The sequence below is a fragment of the Rattus norvegicus genome, chromosome 9 (assembly GCF_036323735.1).
Source record: "Rattus norvegicus strain BN/NHsdMcwi chromosome 9, GRCr8, whole genome shotgun sequence".
NCBI lineage: Eukaryota > Metazoa > Chordata > Mammalia > Rodentia > Muridae > Rattus > Rattus norvegicus.
Genome location: NC_086027.1, coordinates 105119692 through 105138540, shown reverse-complemented (window position 1 = coordinate 105138540; position 18849 = coordinate 105119692). Strand labels below are relative to the sequence as shown.

The 18849-nt window shown below is 37.1% G+C and overlaps 1 protein-coding gene across 19 annotated transcripts in view; it reads left to right on the top strand.

Annotated features, from left to right (window-relative positions):
• Positions 1–18849, top strand: part of Slco6d1 (solute carrier organic anion transporter family, member 6d1) — a 156838-nt gene that overhangs the window by 48734 nt on the left and 89255 nt on the right. For 14 of the 19 annotated variants that reach the window (XR_005488950.2, XR_010054621.1, XR_005488948.2 and 11 more), the window contains 3 exons: positions 2832–2976; positions 15903–16098; positions 17904–18057. Coding sequence is in view for 15 of the 19 variants with exons in the window: in XM_017596585.3 (XP_017452074.1) it covers positions 2832–2976; positions 15903–16098; positions 17904–18057 (495 nt within the window). In the remaining 4 variants the exon portion in view is untranslated. Of the gene's footprint in view, positions 1–2831; positions 3068–4070; positions 4142–14313; positions 14505–15902; positions 16099–17903; positions 18058–18849 lie in introns of those variants that run through there. The other 5 variants (XM_039084010.2, XM_039084011.2, XM_039084012.2 and 2 more) reach the window with 5 other exon arrangements.

Below are 18849 nucleotides of genomic sequence, written 5' to 3'. Positions count from 1 at the left end.
ATGTTCAGTTTCACATGGAAACATCACCTACATGGTCTATCCAGGTGACTTCAGGTATGCTTCCTCAGGAGTTATCCGCCTTTATTTCCTTTGTTGAAACATGACAACCCGTAACTTGCTATGTAAACTAAATTAGCTTGCTAATAGTCCTCAGAACCATCCCTTATAACCATCTCTCAGTACTGATATTGTGAGTATGTTCCTCTCTTTGTCATTTTAAAAATATGTCTTATGGGGAATGAGTTCAGATCCTTGAGAAATGCAAGGATCTGAGGAATCCTCAACTGAGGAATCTCTCCAGCCTCCAAACTGCTGATATTTTGAAACCACAGAAACACAAAACAAATACTATCTTGTATATGTCTTTGTCACAAAATTTAGAAGCCTACAAATATTAGCCATGACTATCAAATATTTCTAAATATATGGTCTATGCTATGACTGTGTGACAAAAAATAGTACCATAGCATAAAACTGTCTTTCTTTTATTTTTACATTTTTACAATGATACAAAATTTTATTGAGAGCACTATCATGTACATTTCATTTTATAAATCATTTTTTTACAATGCACAAAGTACAAGTCATATGTGAGAGTAATTTTAATTAGGTTTTAAAAGTAAAATAGTTTGATAATGAATAGAGAATAATTTTGGTTTTTTTTTACTTTTAAAAATTTAACATTTTACATTCCAAATTTTATTCCTCACCTCTTCCACCCTCCAACTGTTTCACATCTCATACCTTATCCCTGACCACCCATGACTACACAAGGATGTCCCAATCTGCCTCCCCATCAGACCTTTAAAAACCCTGGGTCCTCCAATCTCTTGAGGGTTAGGTGCATCTTCTTAGACTGAACCAAGACCAGGCAGTCCTCTGCTGTATATGTGTTGGGAGGTGGGCTCATTCAGCTGGTGTATGCTGCCTGGTTGGTGATCCAGTGTCTGAGAGATCTCATGTGTCCAGATTATATTGAGACTGCTAGGCCTCCTATAAGTTGCCCTTCTCTTCAGCTTCTTCCAGCTTTTCCTTAATACAACCACAGGGTTCAGTAGTTTCTGTTCATTGGTTGGGTGCAAATGTCTTCATTTGACTCTTTCAGCTGCACATTGGGACTCACTAAGGACAGTCATGATAGGTCCCTTTGTGTGGGTGCTCCATAGTCTCAGTAATAGTGTCAGGCTTCCCCTTAAACCTGATGTGACTTTGGGCCTGTAGCTAGACCTTCTTTTCCTCAGGCTCTTATCCAATTCCATCACTGAAGTTCTTTCAGACAGGAATAATTATGGGTCAGAGTTTTGACTTTGGGATAGCAACCCCATCCCTCATTTGATGCCCTGTCTTTCTGCTGGAGGTGGGCTTTACAAGTTCCTTCTCTGCACTGTAAGGCATTTCATCTAGGGTCCCTTCCTTTGAGTCTTAAGAGTATCTAACTTCTCACGTCTCTGGTACATTCTGAAGGGTCCTCCCGAAATCCTACCTCCCAAGGTTGCCTGTTTTCATACCTTCTGCTTGTCCTCATGGCTTCAGTTCTTTTGCCCCACCCAATACTAGACCACCTTCCCCTCTCCTATATGCTCTGTCCCCTTTCCCTCACAGGTTCCTCCTTCCTTTCCACATTGTGGTTGCTTTTTTCTCCCTCCCAAGTGAGACAGAGGTGTCCTTTATTGGGCCCTTCAGCTTGTTGTTTTTTGAGTTCTGTGGACTGTATCTTGGGTATTCTGTAATTTGGGGGGACTAGTATCCACTTATTAGTGAGTACCTTTTGTATCTGAGTTAACTCCCTCGGGAAAATATTTTCTAGTTCCATCCATTTGCCTCCAAAATCAGCATGTCCTCATTCTTAGTAGTTGGATAGTATTGCACTTGTGGTACAAATGGACCACGTTTTCTGTATCATTCTTCTCTCATAGGACGTCTGGGTTGTTTCCAGTGTCTGGCTATTCGAAATAAGGCCACTATGAAAATAGTGGAACACGTGCCTTGGGGCATCTTTTGAGTCTATTTCCTAAAATTGTCTTTCTTATAAGTGAAAAATATAAATGAAGCTTATCCTGGTGAGCTTCATATGGGGAGACTAATGTGCTCACAGTGTGAAGGACAGAGTTGTCTAGAGGCTTCTTAACTCTCGTGTTAGCTTTATTAATGAATACTCAGATGTCATCTGTGGGCAACTGTAAGGCCTTCTCAGACTCAGTGACTTAATGCTAGAATTGTACACCTCTGCAAGGGCCTGCAAATCTATAATGTTCCGATGGAACTTGGTGTAAACATTTCTTCATTAGGAAACTGAGTTCTCTAAAACCGAGTTATTAGTACAAAAAGACAACCTGAATCAAATTCTGGACCCAATTTAGAAATGAATTACTCATAAACATTTTATCCAAATGTACTCACGAAGATACAGAATTCTAAAGCTATTCTGGCAAGGTAAATGAGGATCATACACATACAAGTTTTGTTATGTAACCATATTTGTGACATTTGTGAGTTAAAAATGACATAAATATTTAATCCTATTAGATCCAATAAATACAGTGAAATCACATCATGCCAAATTAGAGACTACTTACCAGTTGAGATAGGAAAATGCTTAAATGGGAACATATCTAATAAGATTCTGAGAAATACTTTCTCCAAGCTACCTGATCCATAGGTAAAAGCTATATTTGCTATAAAGGAAAATGAAATTACATGTCTTTTATGAAATGTGCCCAATAGTGAATTATATAGTTTTTCATAATTATAAACATTACATTTAGACTATAGAAAGACAGTGCCGCATGTGATGGGGTAAAATCATTGTGAAATGATCTTTTCTGTTTCAGTGTCTACTGAGGAACCCACTGGTGCTGACCCAGACATTCTGCCAAGTCACAAAGTCTCTGACTCTTAAGTCATCTGGATATTTTCTACCCAAATTTTTACAAAGTCACTTTTTAATAGTACCAACAAATGCCTCTATCCTCACAGGTAGATACTACTTCTTACTGTGCTTATTTCAAGATTATCACATTGTGCATGTTTTAGTGCGACATATATTAAAAAATATGTAAACAAACAATGTCCTGTAAGGAGAAGACAGAAAATAAAACATACTTGAGTGCCATTTGCTAAAACTATCAAAACAAGAACATTCCCAACACCACATAAATATTTTTAATACATAAAATTTCACAGTGATTTATGTATAGTTCCTTTTTCCTGCCTCCCTTTATACATACCTGCCCATTTCCTTTCCCCTCTTGTTTAAGAAACAACTCTTTGCAAGCCACAGTATATCCTTCTTTTAACTTCTTCTATACCTTTTTCCTTGTAGTCAAAGTACAAGTGTTCTTCTTGTATTTTTAAGTACTCAGTCTATAGTCGATGTTTTTCTAAAATATGCATATTGACTACTGATCTTTCTAATTCTTTGACCAGAAACTGTATGATTCAGATTTGTTTGAACTTAATCCATTGTAATTATTCTGGGCACTTATTCATTGTAATATTTCTTCTTATCTGCCAAAGTGGAGGAGGAATTTGTAATCCTAATAAGCCCATATGAAAAGACATGCAATCCACGCATTTTATTTACTAGCCATACACCTAGGTTGAGCAAATCTAGGGCTATAGTAACATTTCCCCAGGTATAAAAATCCTTGGTCCTTGTTGTTTCTCCTGGCTATGCAGTTCTGTTCTAGGGCTCCTTCTCTCCTTTCCCCTTTCTCCGTGCAACCCCCTCTTTCTATCATGTAGTTCCCCCCATTTTAATCCATTACCCAATAACAGCCTCTAGCCTTTTATTAAATGTGGGACACAGCTCATATGGCATTATTTGAGTACATTAGGATCTGCTGATCAGGGGCAATCACATCTTGAGGAAAAAGTATTTAGAATTAGAAGATAAAAAATATCAGAAACATCAGACAAGCCCACTATACCAGAAAAAGCCCACTCTTTTGTAATACAGTTGTTTACATATTATTATACTAAGAGATATAATAGTATATTTAATATTAATTTTCTAAACAATGTCATAATCTCTAAGCCCACTAATATTACTTCATGCCTATTTGTAAAAGGTGTTCTATGTTTGTCACTGAAGAGCAGTTGCTATTGTATACACTGTCAATCTTAAAAGTGTATTGAGAGTTTGACTCTCTGAAAGACACGGTAAGTGAAGTATTTAAATGTTTTAGAATTAATCAAAATTTGATTAACATAATAGTTCATTTTAGGCTACAAAGTCAAGCAGGCATATTACAGTGGTTAGTGTAAAGAGTGAAAGAATAAAAGTATTTATATTGATCTTTAAATAAACACAGAACCAAGAGATAAGAAAAAGTGAATATAAAGTATGTGAGAAAAACAAAGCCATAAAAAATAAAGCAAATCTAAAGCCAGTTATTAACAAGTGCAGAAGCCTTGATCATTATTGAGTATTCTTTTCCTTTTTCACCATCAATTTCCCATTAATATCTTCATCTCTTCATATTCTCTATTAAATAAGCTTCAAAAGAAGGGATTTATTAACAATTACATGCTCTACTCTGGCTTATAAGGATGAACTCTAAGCCAGTTTTGTTATCAACAGCAGTGACATAGACTCTTTTTTTTCATCTTTATTAACTTGAGTATTTCTTATTTACATTTCGATTGTTATTCCATTTCCCGGTTTCCAGGCCAACATCCCCCTAACCCCTTCCCCTTCCCTTCTCTATGAGTGTTCCCCTCCCCATCCTCCCCCATTACTGCCCTTCCCCCAACAATCTCGTTCACTGGGCGTTCAGTCTTGGCAGGACCAAAGTCTTCCCTTCCACTGGTGCTCTTACTAGGCTATTCATTGCTACCTATGAGGTTGGAGTCCAGGGTCAGTCCATGTATAGTCTTTGGGTAGTGGCTTAGTCCTGGAAGCTCTGGTTGGTTGGCGTGTCTGCAGTGTTTTCAGGCTTTTATGCCAAAGCTTTAGTTTTGTCAAGCATCCAATAGTAAGTTAGTATTGCATTTTGTCATTGGGCTGTAGTTTTCTGAGGAAGTCCCTGGAAGAAACTTTCTCCATTATTCAGAGGTCTGTCACTCAAGAAAGTTATCTGAGTGGTGGCCTCACGATAGACTCTTAAAGGAAACCAGTGATACCTTAATGTAGACTTTTAGCAGAAAATGCCCCCTTCTATTCCAAGCAGCTATGAATTGCAAATAGCTATCACATGAATATGGTGGCCAACTCCTATTTACATGTTTAGACATTTTCTCTTTGTGGTTAATCACTGTTCTGGCTTCTTATACTCTTTCTGATTCCTCCTTCACAATGATCCCTGAAACTTAGGCAGAGGGTCTGCTATGCATATGTTCCATTCAGAGCTGAACATTCTTCAGTTTCTTTCTCTGGATCTTGGCCATTGTGGGCCTCTGTGTTAGTCACAATCTACTATAGATAGAAAATAATTGAGTGACTGTTTAGAGATACGTTAATCTTTGGTATAATAATAAATCATTAGAACATGAATTAATGGTATATCCAGTCAGACAAATAATAGTAGTAGCTTCTTCAGTATGGACCGTGATCTGTTCAGGCACATGATTTACATGGCATACCTGGCCAATCATTATCTAGTTCTCAGGGTTAACATCTGGGTGTACCGAATGATTCCTTTTTTCCTTCAGTAGCATGTATAGCACCTTCCATATTGCAAAAGATATATAGTCAGTAGCAGTTGATTTCTCTATGTTCGATTGGTCAAGTCTCTGATGTCTTCTACAATGTGGATTTATTGTCAAGACTGGTGAGTGACCAAGAAAAATGACAATAATCTGATGTTTCTTGTATTGGTGGTTTGAAGCCACATTGTCAACTATTCAAGAGAACATAGCACATTTTCCTCAGAAACAGTTCCCCACAATGAGATGTTAAAGGGATCAGGTGATATTTGTACAGGTAGTGAATCACAGCAAATAAAACAGAAACAAAACAAAACAAACAAAAACAAATCTAAACCCTGGACTTTGAGAATCCAAACTTTGTATAATGGTCATGAGCTCTGCTTGTCCTTTATTTCAAAGGAAAACATTCTTACATTAGTCAACATTTTTTGCACTACCATCTGGCTCCCAGAAATTAGTGGCATGCATCTTTACTTGTTGAACTATTTTACTAGCCCTAAAGTTATATTCTTCTCTTTACCTTGATTTGGTGAAGATTTTAACTAATTTGTTTGTTGGAATGGCGTAGGATGCAGTAGAGACTGTTTCTTAACTTGAACTTGGTCTGGAGATGAGTCTAATTTTCAGTCTTCCTCCTCTGATATTTAGGTGTGCTCTGCCCTACCCAGTTTAATCAGTTTTGGCTCACTTTATCAAGCTTTTAATTTCTATTCTTTGTATTATTTTTTCAGTCTGTCTCTATTGAGTTTTCTCTCATTTTAAATTAAACCCATTAACTCATTCTGTGGTGGTTTGAATAGGAATAGCACCCATGGGGCAAGTGTTTGAATGCTTGGCTCATAGGCAGTGGGACTTTTAGGAGGTGTGGCCTTGTTGGTAGGTGGAGCCTTGTTGGATGAAGCTGTCACTAGAGGGCTGTGTTTGAGGTCTCAGAAACACAAGCTAGGCCTATAGTCACTTTCAATTCTGCTGCCTTCTGATCCAGATGTAATACTCTCAGCTCCTTTGTTATCATCTTGTCTGCCTATGTGCTGCCAGGCTTCCTTCCATGATGATAACGGACTCAGAAACTATAAACCATTTCCAGTTAAATGTTTTCTTTTAAAAGAGGTTGCCATGGTCATGGTGTCTCTGCACAGCATTAGAAACCCTAAGACACACTCATACTGTTCATGTGTTATATGTTGCTGCTTTTCAACTTTTTTTCATATTGAGGTTTCCACATGATTTTTAATGGACAACTCTTTACCTTATATGGCAGTCTTCATGATATGATGGATTCTTCTTGCAGTGGACTTGGATAATGAGTGTCTCACATAAGGTTGTATGAACTCTTTAACAGAATATCTTTATAGGTCTTTTGTTTGTGACCACAGTTTTTCAACAGAGGTTACCATGTCGAGATAGAAGTATATCAGCATTTCTGTAATATTGAAAACATAGACAAACTCTGCCATTTCAGGCAGATGTGTAGGCATCATAAGTTGTGATACACATGCTCAATGGTGAAGTAATAAGAATGAAGAAGAAAAGAATGAGAAGAATAAAGAGAAGAGAGAAAACTTAATCTAAATGAGGATAAATGTAAGAAAAAAGAAATGTAAATGCAATATTAAAAAGTAAATATATCACAGCTCCCTGTACACAAATCCCATGAGAGAGAGAGAGAGAGAGCTGAATTCCCAGAAGTGTGGACAATCCTAGGATCACAGGACAGACCACTTCTGCCCACATCCCTGGACAAATAGGAAACTGCACAGTGCCTCTAGATATGGAAATATAGAATCAGTCAGCTGCAGAAACCTGCTGTGCCTGGAAATGAACTGAAATTGTCACACAGCTCCCTGCACCCAAATCCTTTGAGGTACAGATCTAGACTCTCAGAATTATGGACACTCAGAGGAGACAACTATTTTCTGCGCACATTCCTGACCCAAGAGGAAATAGCCTGTGTCATCTGTTCCACCTGGGTACAGGGACCTAGGATCAATCAGGGGCAGGACCCTTCCTGTTTCTGCTTGCACTGAGAACTGAAACCAAGTTGCCAGGAGTGCCTACGCACCTGAGGGCAGAGCTGCTGACACAGGACTGCTGACACACAGGCCTAGGAGTGTTAAGCCACTGGCAGAGACAGGAATACAAGCTAATACCAGAGACAACCTGATGGCGAGAGGCAAGCACGGGAACCTAAGCAACAGAAACCAAGACTACTTGGCATCATCAGAGCCCAGTTCTCCCACCAAAGCCAATACTGGATATCCAAACACACAGGAAAAGCAAGATTTAGATTTAAAATCATATTTTATGATGATGATAAAGGGCTTTTAGGAGAACATAAATAACTCCCTTAAAGAAATACAGGACAACACAAGGAAACAAGTAGAAGCTCTTAAAGAGGAAACACAAAAATCCCTTAAAGAATTACAGGAAAATACAATCAAACTAGTGAAGGAATTGAACAAAACCATCCAGGATTTAAAAATGGAAATAGAAACAATAAAGAAAGCACAATAAAGGGAGACGACACTGGAGATAGAAAACCTAGGGAAGAGATCAGGAGTCATAGATGCAAGCATCAACAACAGAATACAAGAGATAGAAGAGACGATCTCAGGGGCATAAGATAGCATAGAAAATATCCATACAAATGTGAAAGATAATATAAAATGCAAAAAACCCCTCCTAGCCCAAAACATCCAGGAAATCCAGGGCACAATGAGAAGATCAAACATAAGTATAATAGGTATAGAAGAGAGTGAAGACACCCAAAACAAAAGTCCAGTAAGTATCTTCAACAAAATTATAAAAGAAAAAAATTCATTCCCTAACCTAAGGAAAGAGATGCCCATAAACATACAAGAAGCCTACAGAACTCCAATTGGATTGGGGCAGAAAAGAAATTCCTCCTGTCACATAATAGTCAAAACACCAAATGCACAAAACAAAGAAAAATATTAAAAACGCTAAGCGAAAAAGATCAAGTAACATGTAAAGCCAGACCTATAAAAATTACTCCGGATTTCTCTCAGAGACTATGAAATCCAGAAGATTCTGGACAGATGTCAAAATGCCAGCCCAGTCTATTAAATCCAGCAAAACCCTCAATTTAACAAAGATGGAGAAACCAAGATATTCCATGAAAACCAAATTTACATAATATCTTTCTACAAATCCAGCCTTACAAAGCATAGTACATGGAAAACTCTAACACAAGGAGGGAAACGACACCCTACTAAAAGTGTAAGTAATCTCCTTGCAATGAAACCAAAAGAAAAGAGACACATAAACAGACATATAAACAGAGCTCCACCTCTAACAATGAAAATAACAGAGAGTAACAATCACTATTCCTTAATATCTCTTAATATCAATGGACTCAGTTCCCCAATAAAAGACATAGACTAACAGACTGGATATGCAAAGAGGACCTAGCATTTTGCTGCATACAGGAAACACATTTCAGAGGCAAAGACAGAAACACTCTCAGAGTGAAAAAGTCTGGAAAATAATTTTTGAAGCAAATGATCTGAAGAAACTAGCTGGAGTAGCCATTCTAATATCGAATGAAATGAACTTTCAACCAAAAGTCATCAAAAATGTTAAAGAAGGACACTTCATATTCATAAAAGGAAAAATCCACCAAGATGAACTTTCAATCCTAAATATCTATTCTCTAAATGCATAAAAGAAACCATACTAAAGCTCAAATCACACATCGCACCTCACACAATAATAGTAGGAGATTTCAACACCCCACTCTCATCAATGGACTGTCGGTCATGGAAACAGAAATTAAACAGAGACATTGAGAACTAATGGCAGTTATGAACCAAATGGACTTAACAGATATTTATAGAACATTTTATCCTAAAACAAAAGGCTGTACCTTCCTCTCAGGACCTCATGGTACGCTCTGCAAGAATGGCCGTTTAATCAGTCACAAAACAGGCCTCAACAGATACAGGAAGATAGAAATAATCCCATGTATCCTCTCAGATCACCCTGGACTAAGGCTGGTCTTCAATAACAATGAAAATGACAGAAAGCCCACATATACATGGAAATTGAACAATGCTCTACTGAATGATAACTCTGTCAAGGAAGTAATAAAGAAATTAAAGACTTCTTAGAATATAATGAAAATGAAGTCACAACATACCCACACTTATGGGACACAATGAGCAGTGCTAAGAGGAAATCTCATACCTCTGAGTGCCTGCAAAAAGACATAAGAGACAGCGTATATCAGGAGCTTGAAAGCACACTTAATGCTCTAAAACAAAAAGAAGCAAATACATCCCAGAGGAATAAAATGCAGGAAACTATTAAACTCAGGGCTGAAATCAACAAAGTAAAAATAAAAAGGACTATACAAGGAATCAACATCAGAAGCTGGTTCTTTGAGAAAATCAAGAAGATAGATAAACCCTTAGCCAGACTAACAAGAGGGTTCAGAGATTATATCCAAATTAACAAAATCAGAAATGAAAAGAGGATATAACAACACAATTTACGGAAATTCAAAAAATCTTCAGATTCTACTACAAAAGCCTATATTCAACAAAACTTGAAAATATGGAGTAAATGGTCCATTTTCTAGACAAATATCAGGTACCAAAATTAAATCAGGATCAGATAAACCATTTAAACAACCCCATAACTCCTAAGGAAATAGAAACAATTATTAAAAGTCTCCCAACCAAAAAGAGCCCAGGACAAGATGGGTTTAGTGCAGAATTCTATCAGACCTTCATAAAGACCTTATACAAATACTGTCCAAACTATTCCACAAAATAGAAACAGATGGATCACTACCAAATTACTTGTATGAAGCCAAACTTATGCTTATACCTAAACCACACAAAGACCCAACAAAGAAAGAGAACTTCAGACCAATTTTTCTTTTATTTATGCAAAAATACTAAATAAATTTCTCACAAACTGAATCTAAGAACACATCAAAACAACCATCCATCATGATCAAGTAGGCTTCATCCCAGCGATGCCGGGATGCTTCAATATCTGAAAATCCATCAACAGAATGCACTGTTGTAAAATTGTAAAAAATTGGCTAACATTATCCCCCACTAGTTCTGGCACTGCAGTGTCCCAAGGTGTCTGGTAGACATCTTCATCTCAGTCAGGAAAGCTTCTCACACCCTTTTCTCCATCACGTATAATGCTGCTGATGGCCTCTCTCTGAGCCTGGCAATAATCTCTTTACCTATCTAGTTCCCAAGGCAGGCTGCTGCCATGCCAGAAATATACATCTCAATTCTGTGGTGGCTTACTGCCCCAGTCTCCACATAGCCTCCTAAACTTAATTCTCCACAAGAAAGAAAACACAACATGATAAACTCTGATCCAATTTATAAGACATAATTTCCTACATAACATAGAAAGCCCTGTACACATTCATCCCTGAAGAATCTTCATAACAACCTGTAAATACACAAAGTGGAATCTTGACAACAGACTCCATGTTCTCTGAGACTTCCTCTGCCGCCACCTTCTGTTCTAGTCTCGTCTCCTCTCCAACTTTTCTCTTGCCCATCCTTCCTTCCTTATCCAATGACAGGCCTCTTCCTATCTTGTACCTGCCTTCCATTTCTATAACATCCTATCATCCACTATCTAAACAAACTCAAAGGAAAAAAATGACCATTTCACTAGATGCTGAGAAAGCATTAACAAAATTCAACACTACATCTGCTAAAAGTTGTGGAAAGATTAGAAATTCAAGGTCCATACCTAAATATAGTAAAAGTAAAATATAACAAACCAGTAGCTAACATAAAATGAGAGAGAAACTTGAAGAAATCCCACTAAAATCAGGGACTAGAAAAGGCTGCCCATTCTCTCCCCAATTATTCAATATAGTACTTGAATTCCTACACAGAACAATCAGACAACAATAGGAGGCTAATGAGATACAAATTAGAACTGAGGCATTCAAAATATCACTATATGCAGATGATATGATGGTATAGTTAAGTGACCCCAAAAGTTCCACCAGAGAATTATGAAGCCTCATATACAACTTCAGAAAATGGCTGGGTATAAAACTCAAACAAATCAGTAGCCTTCCTCTACTCAAAGAATAAACAGGCTGAGAAAGAAATTAGGTAAATGACACCTTTCACAATAGTCCCAAATAATATAAAATATGTTGGTGTGACTCTAACTAAGCAAGTGAATTATCTGTATGACAAGAACTTCAAGTCTCTGAAGAAAGAAATTGAAGAACAACTCAGAAGATGGGAAGACCTCCTATACTCATGGATTGGCAGGATTAATATAGTAAAAATAGACATTTTGCCAAAAACAATCAATCTATAGATTCAATTCAATGCAGGCTTCATCAAAATTGCAACATAATTCTTAATAGTGTTAGAAAGTGCAATTTGCAAGTTCATTTGGAATAACAAAAGACACAAGATAGCGAAAAGTATACTCAACATTAAAAGAACTTCTGGGGGAATCACCATCTCTGACCTCAAGCAGTATTACAGAGCAATAGTGATAAGAAATTTATGGTATTGGTACAAGGAGGTATATTAGTGGAATAGAATTGAAGACCCAGAAATGACCCCATACACCTATCACCTCTTGATCTTTGACAAAGACTTAAAACCACCCAATAGAAAAAAAGAGGATTTTCAACAAATGGTGATCGTTCAACTGGAGGTCAACATGTAGAAGAATGCAAATCAATTTTTATTGCCCTGCACAAAGCTTAAGTCCAAGTAGATCAAGGACCTCCACATCAAACCACATACACTCAAACTAATAACAGAAAAAGTGGGGAAGAGTCTTGAACACATGGGCACTGGAAAAATTTCCTGAACAAAACACCAATGGCTTATGCTCTAAGATCAAGAATCGACAAATGTGGCCTCCTAAAACTTCAAATCTTCTGTAAGGCAAAGGGCACTGTCATTAAGGACTAAATGGTAACCAATAGATTAGGAAAAGATCTTTACCAATCCTACATCTGATAGAGGGCTAATATCCAAAATATACAAATAATGGAAGAAGTTAGACTCCAGAGAACCAAAAACCCCTATTAGAAAATGGGATGCAGAATAAAACAAAGAATTCTCAGCGGAGGAATACCGAATGGCTGAGAAATACCTAGAGAAATGTTTAGTATCCTTAGCCATCAGGGAAATGCAAATCAAAACAACCCTGAGATTCCACCTCACACCAGTCAGAATGGCTAAGAAAAAATATAAGCTGTTACAATCACTCTGGAAATCAGTATGGAGGTTCCTCAGAGAATTGGACATTACATTACCCAAGGAAACTGCTATATCATTCCTAGGCATATACCCAAAAGATGCTCCGACATATAACAAAGACACATGCTCCACTATGACATAGCAGCCGTATTTATGTTAGCCAGAAGCTGAAAACAGATGCCCTTCAACAGAGGAATGGATACAGAAAATGTGGTACATCTACACAGTGGAGTACTACTCAGCTATCAAAGGCAATGACATCTTGAAATTCATAGACAAATGGACAGAACTAGAAAATATTATCCTGAATGAGGTAAAACAAGTACAGAAAAACACATATGGTATACACTCACTGACAAGTGGTTATTATCCCAAAACCTCAAATTACCCAAGATGCAATCCACAGATCACATGAAGCTCAAGAATGGGGATGATTGAAGTTCAGATTCTTCACTCCTTCTTAAAATGGGGAGCAAAAATATTAGTAGGAGGGGATATGGAGGCAAAGTTTGGAGCAGTGACTGAAGGAACAGCAATTCAGGGGCACCCCACATGTGGCCTGTATATGTACAGCCCCCAAAACTAGGTAAGAAGTGCATGCTGACAGGGACTGGATATAGATCTCTTCTGAGAGACATAGTCAGAGTATGTCAATTACAGAGGTGAATGTTAGCAGCAAACCATTGAAATGAGAATAGGATTTCTGTTGGAGAGCTTAGAGAAAGGACTGAAAGAGCTGAAGGGGCTTGCAACTCCATAAGAGCAACAATCCCAACCAACCAGAGCACCCAGGGATAAAAACCACTACCCAAAGTCTATACATGGACTGACCTATGGCCGCAGCTGCATATGTAGCAGAGGAAGGCCTTGTTGGGGACCAATGGAAGAAGTAGTCCTTGGTCATGCCAAGATTGTACCCCCAGTGTAGAGGAATATCAGGGGTGGGAAAGAAGGAGGGGTGAATGGCCAGGGTAGCACTCTTATAGAAGAAGGGTAGGGATATGGAATAGGGAGCTTATGTCCTGGAAACTGGGAAAGTGAGTAGCATTTGAAATGAAAATTTAAAAAAAATACCCAATAGAAGAAAAAATGTAAATAGACGGAGGGAAAAGTATTGAGAACATTTTCCTTGCTAAGATCCCTCTGGATCTGTAGAGTAAAAATTCACAACAAATATATTGAGAATAGGAGGATGAATTTTCAGATTTTTCTCATTCTTCCCAATTGTCAACAAACTAATGGGAGCCGAACCAGGCTGTGTCTAACATATAAGAAGCCCATTGCTTGTACTGGGGGTGTATGCTCTCCTGATTTGTTAAATACGCAATGCCCTGCATGTCGATACTGATGCTCGAGCAGTGAGCCTGTCTGGCCGCATGCGCATAGGGAGGATATATGCTACTCTAAGTTTATTCTCTCTTAGGAAGTGTCACTCTGTACAAGGAATATGTAGACAGTGTTTGTGCCATGCTGAATAGCACATGGGCGACGATGAATCAGTACACACTTGCTCTGAAGGCTTTTAATTTTTTGCAACCTGAGGCACAGGAAACACCCAAGACAGGAGGCAAGACTGGAACACCGCCCACAGTGTGTGTGAGCCTATACCTGTAGGTATGTTGAGCCCGAATCCCTTGCCCAACCTACAATTTTCTCATTGTCTTAGATGGCTGCTTACCCAGCTAATGCAATGAGGTGTTCATGAGAAATCTGAGACCATGCCAGGGCTTACAGTCTGGGAATGGCTGAGTCCCTGACAATGGACCCTCCCTCCAGGCAGCTCTGTAACTGAGTTTTCCCTGAGCTTCTTGTTAATTCTTTCCTGAAGCTAGCTTGCTTTCTTCTTCCAGGCATGGTAAGCATTCAGACATCTTGTCTGTAGGATGCTGCCTTCAGCTCCAGGCCTTGCCTTCCTAGTTCCACTTTCCTGCTGAGGAACAGGAAGTTGATGTTTCTTTTAAACTTTTGTGTTTGGGGAGCAAGAATATTTGCTCACCTTGCTTTGTCCCACATTGATTTTTCAGTCTGTGGAATGTGTTAGGTTTTATTTTCTGTGCAGACAGTTTCCAGTTCTCACTCATTCTTCGTACCATGAAAAATTCCATGCCTATTATTTTGTTTCCAGTCCACAAAAAAGAAAGTTATTTTCGAGTGTCCCTATACCACCACCTTGGACATGAACTTCTATTTTTATCAGTTGTGTGTTTCAGTACATTAACCTCATATTATTTGTTTGTTTTTCTCAAACATAACCTTTATTTTTTCCTTTTCTTAATTTTTTCTATTTTTAAGAAACCTTTCATTTCTATGTATTTATTATTCTTTTATTTGTGTTGCTATTGGTATTTTGTTCTCTATCTATTACATTTATACACAGTGACCTACATTGGGAGCTGATTGGATTGTATTAGTGTGTGAGTTCACTATTTATACTTACCTTTCTATTTCTCTTCTTTTGCTCTTCTCCAGTTCATATTCTTGTGACTTCCTCTTTCTGAATACTTATGTTTAAGTAGAAAATAAACAAGATTATTAGGACACTTGAGAGTCAAAGGTTGTTATAAAAATGTTCATGTTGACCCTGTGTGGGAAGTCCCAGTGAATCAGGTCATCCAATTCTTGTTCACAGGATGCTTGAAAAACCCTATTATTTCAATTGAGTCTTTAGAAATAGACCATACATCCAAGTGGATGTATTATCTCTCAGTAAGGCAGCTCCTAATCTCTATGTGGAATGAACTGTTTCTTTGCTTGTCTGAGGTACTTGGTGTTCAGAAGTAAATCATCACCATCTCTGCCAGAACCTGCAGACCTATAATAAATAGCTCCATAACTGTCCACAGTTTGTATATTTCATAAGTCCAGATTTATTCAAATAAGATATCTTCTAGAGTTTTCTGTCCCTTGGTTTGTTTTAAAATCTCTTCTATACTAGAGGGAAGGTTATCTATGTGTACATATTGGTAACTCTCAATAGATTATATTTAACGGTGTTTTATTTTCCTTTCTCAGGAATGTTTGTCCTTCCAGGAGCTTTAATTGGCCGTTTTCTTGGAGGCTATATTGTTGACAGATTGCAAATGTCTACTAAAGTTGTGTTGAAATTTATGATGGTGTCATCATTTATATCAGTTGTACTTTTCCTATTAACCTTTTTTTGGTCGTGTGAAACAGCAGGCTTTGCTGGAATCAATGATGATTATGATGGGTAAATATACATTTGTAGTCTTTATACTTTATTAGTAACTAAAAGCATATTTTCTATACTAATATTTCAGTAATTATTTAAATAACTTTTAGAAATATTAATCGTGTAAATGAAATATCAAACATGTTTTTACTTTTTATATTAAGGCTACATATCTCATATAGATACATTTGTTTACCATGCATTTATTAGTGATTTACAATCAAAACTAGAGCTTTGTGTTAGGGTATGTAGAAAGTAACAGATTTTACTCTTATATGTGTAACATGGTTTCACCTTGTGTTCTTGAACTAATGTGTGTATCTTCTAGACATCACATAATAAACTTGAAGTATATTTGATCATGCACATAGACAGTTTAGGTTAAATACCTAAAGTTCAAAGTACTTGCAATGAGTTAATATTAAATATTGGACAACATAAATGTAACTGAAAACCAAAGGACTGAGCAAGTGAAATGATAGAAGAGAATAATAGCACTTTCAACTGCAGTGGGACAGCATATGACAAACCTCTATTCAATTAATGCTACTGGAGCTGACCACGAGGCTATAAAACATGATGTCAACTTCACTTCTTTTTTTTTTAAATTTAATTTTGTTTTGTTTTGTTTTGTTTTACCCTTTCATTTTATATCCTGCTCACAGACCACCCCCACACCATCACTAAATCCATAATCCTTCCCACATCTCTCATTCCCTTCTCCCTTGAGCAGATCAGGTCCTCCCTTTGTATCCTTCCAACCTCCAACTTTGCACTTCAAGTCTCTGTGAGACTAGGTGATCTCAAGAACTTTGGGCTCCTAACAATAAACCACTTTGGAAAATTTTTCCAATAATTTAAGAACACTTTTTCTTCTGCTAGAGACCCAGGTTTGGTTTCTAATACATGGAAGTTGGTAACTGTATTATCTGTAGTCCAAATAGATTTAATGCTATTTGTTTGCTGCTTTCATGGATTCTGCATTCACAGGGTTCACATACATATATTCTAGCAAAACACACACACACACACACACACACACACACACAAACACATGCTTGCATGCATGTATGCATGCATGAGACACACATACATACACAAATAAATTCTAACACAAGTACATTAGCAACATTCAAACTACTTAAAATTTCTACTTTTACTACACATGAAATCACATGTCCTTAGAGACAAGATAAACATAATAAATGCAAAAAGCAAAGAAAATATGAGTATTGTATGCTTTGTCTTTATAAAATCCCAATAGATAAACAGTAAGAGTGTTCTAATAAGTAATAATGTATAAGTAAGTAAGTAGGAAAGTCATAAAGTAAATTTTTGTAGTGGGGAAGTCAGCTGATTTTAAGCAGTTATGATTTTGTTTGTTAAGTCTCTGGTGAAAATTTTATTATAGCATAAAAATAAAAATGGTACACATTTTAAGATTTATTTATGTTTAGTTTTTGTGTTTGAGTATTCACCTGAATGTTTGTTTATATGTATTATATGCCTGTCTGGTGTCAAGAGAGACCATAAGAGGACATCAGACTCCTTGGAATTGGAGTTAGAAATGGTTGTGAACTGCCATGTGGATGTTGGGAATGGAATTTTGATCTTCTGAAAGAGCAGAATGTATCCTTAAGAACTAAGCCTTTGCTTTTTATAAAGGGGTACATTCTTGAATGTGCATTTATTATGTTTTTGTATCTTAGTAAACCTGTAAAAATATTTTAAAGGGCATATTTGTGGATCTTGTGGATACCTTAGTGTATACATTAACAACTTAAATGATGGTATCATAATTGTGTTAAATCTCAACTTCATAGCCTTGGCAAACTTGGAAACTTCACAGCTCCGTGCAATGAGTACTGTGGTTGCACGATGACTGACTATAGTACTATATGTGGAAGAGATGAGAAACAATATTTTTCTGCCTGCTTTGCAGGCTGCAGAGCTTCAAAACCGCTAAGGAAGGAAAAGGTAGATTTTCTTATTCTTCTTAACTTTCAGGGTCTCTGAATTGTAGCTTGATTATCATTTACAAAATGCTAATATTCACTTATAATTAGTATATATCATGACTGACATCTGGTATGGGCTACCTCAAACAGGATGTTTTCTTAGTACCATTCATTTGCCAACAAATTTCATGGTGTCACCTTTTGAACAGCTGAGTAATATTCCCTGTGTAAATGTACAATCCTTTATTCTGTTGAGTAACATGTAGGTTGATTGCTGTTTCTGGCTATTACATATAAAGCCATAGTGAACATAGCTGAGCAATTCTCCCTGTGGGAGGATGGAGCGTCCCTTCAGTATTATTCATCTTGGTGGTTCCGACAGATGAAATTTCAGAGATGTTTTGATTAACATTTACCTGATGGCTAAGGGTGTTGAACCTTTCTTTATGTAAATCTTGGCCGTTTGAAATTCCTTTTTGAAAATTCTGTGTTGAATTATGCACCATTTTAATTGGATTATTTTTGGTATAATATGTAATTTTTTGAGTTGCTTAAGTATCTGAATAGGAGAACTTTAGCGGATGTGGAGTTCATACACATTTCTTCCAATTGTTTAGTTTGCTTTTTTTCATACCGATGGTTTTCTTTTTCTTACGGAAATATTTTAGTTACATGAAGTGCTAGTTATTGACTGATGAGTTTAGTGATTACACTATGTTTTGTTCAGAAAGTTGACTCCTTGTGTCATTGCATTCAAGGATGTTCCATTTTTCTCTTCTATCAGACGTAGTGTGTATTGCTTCACGTTGAG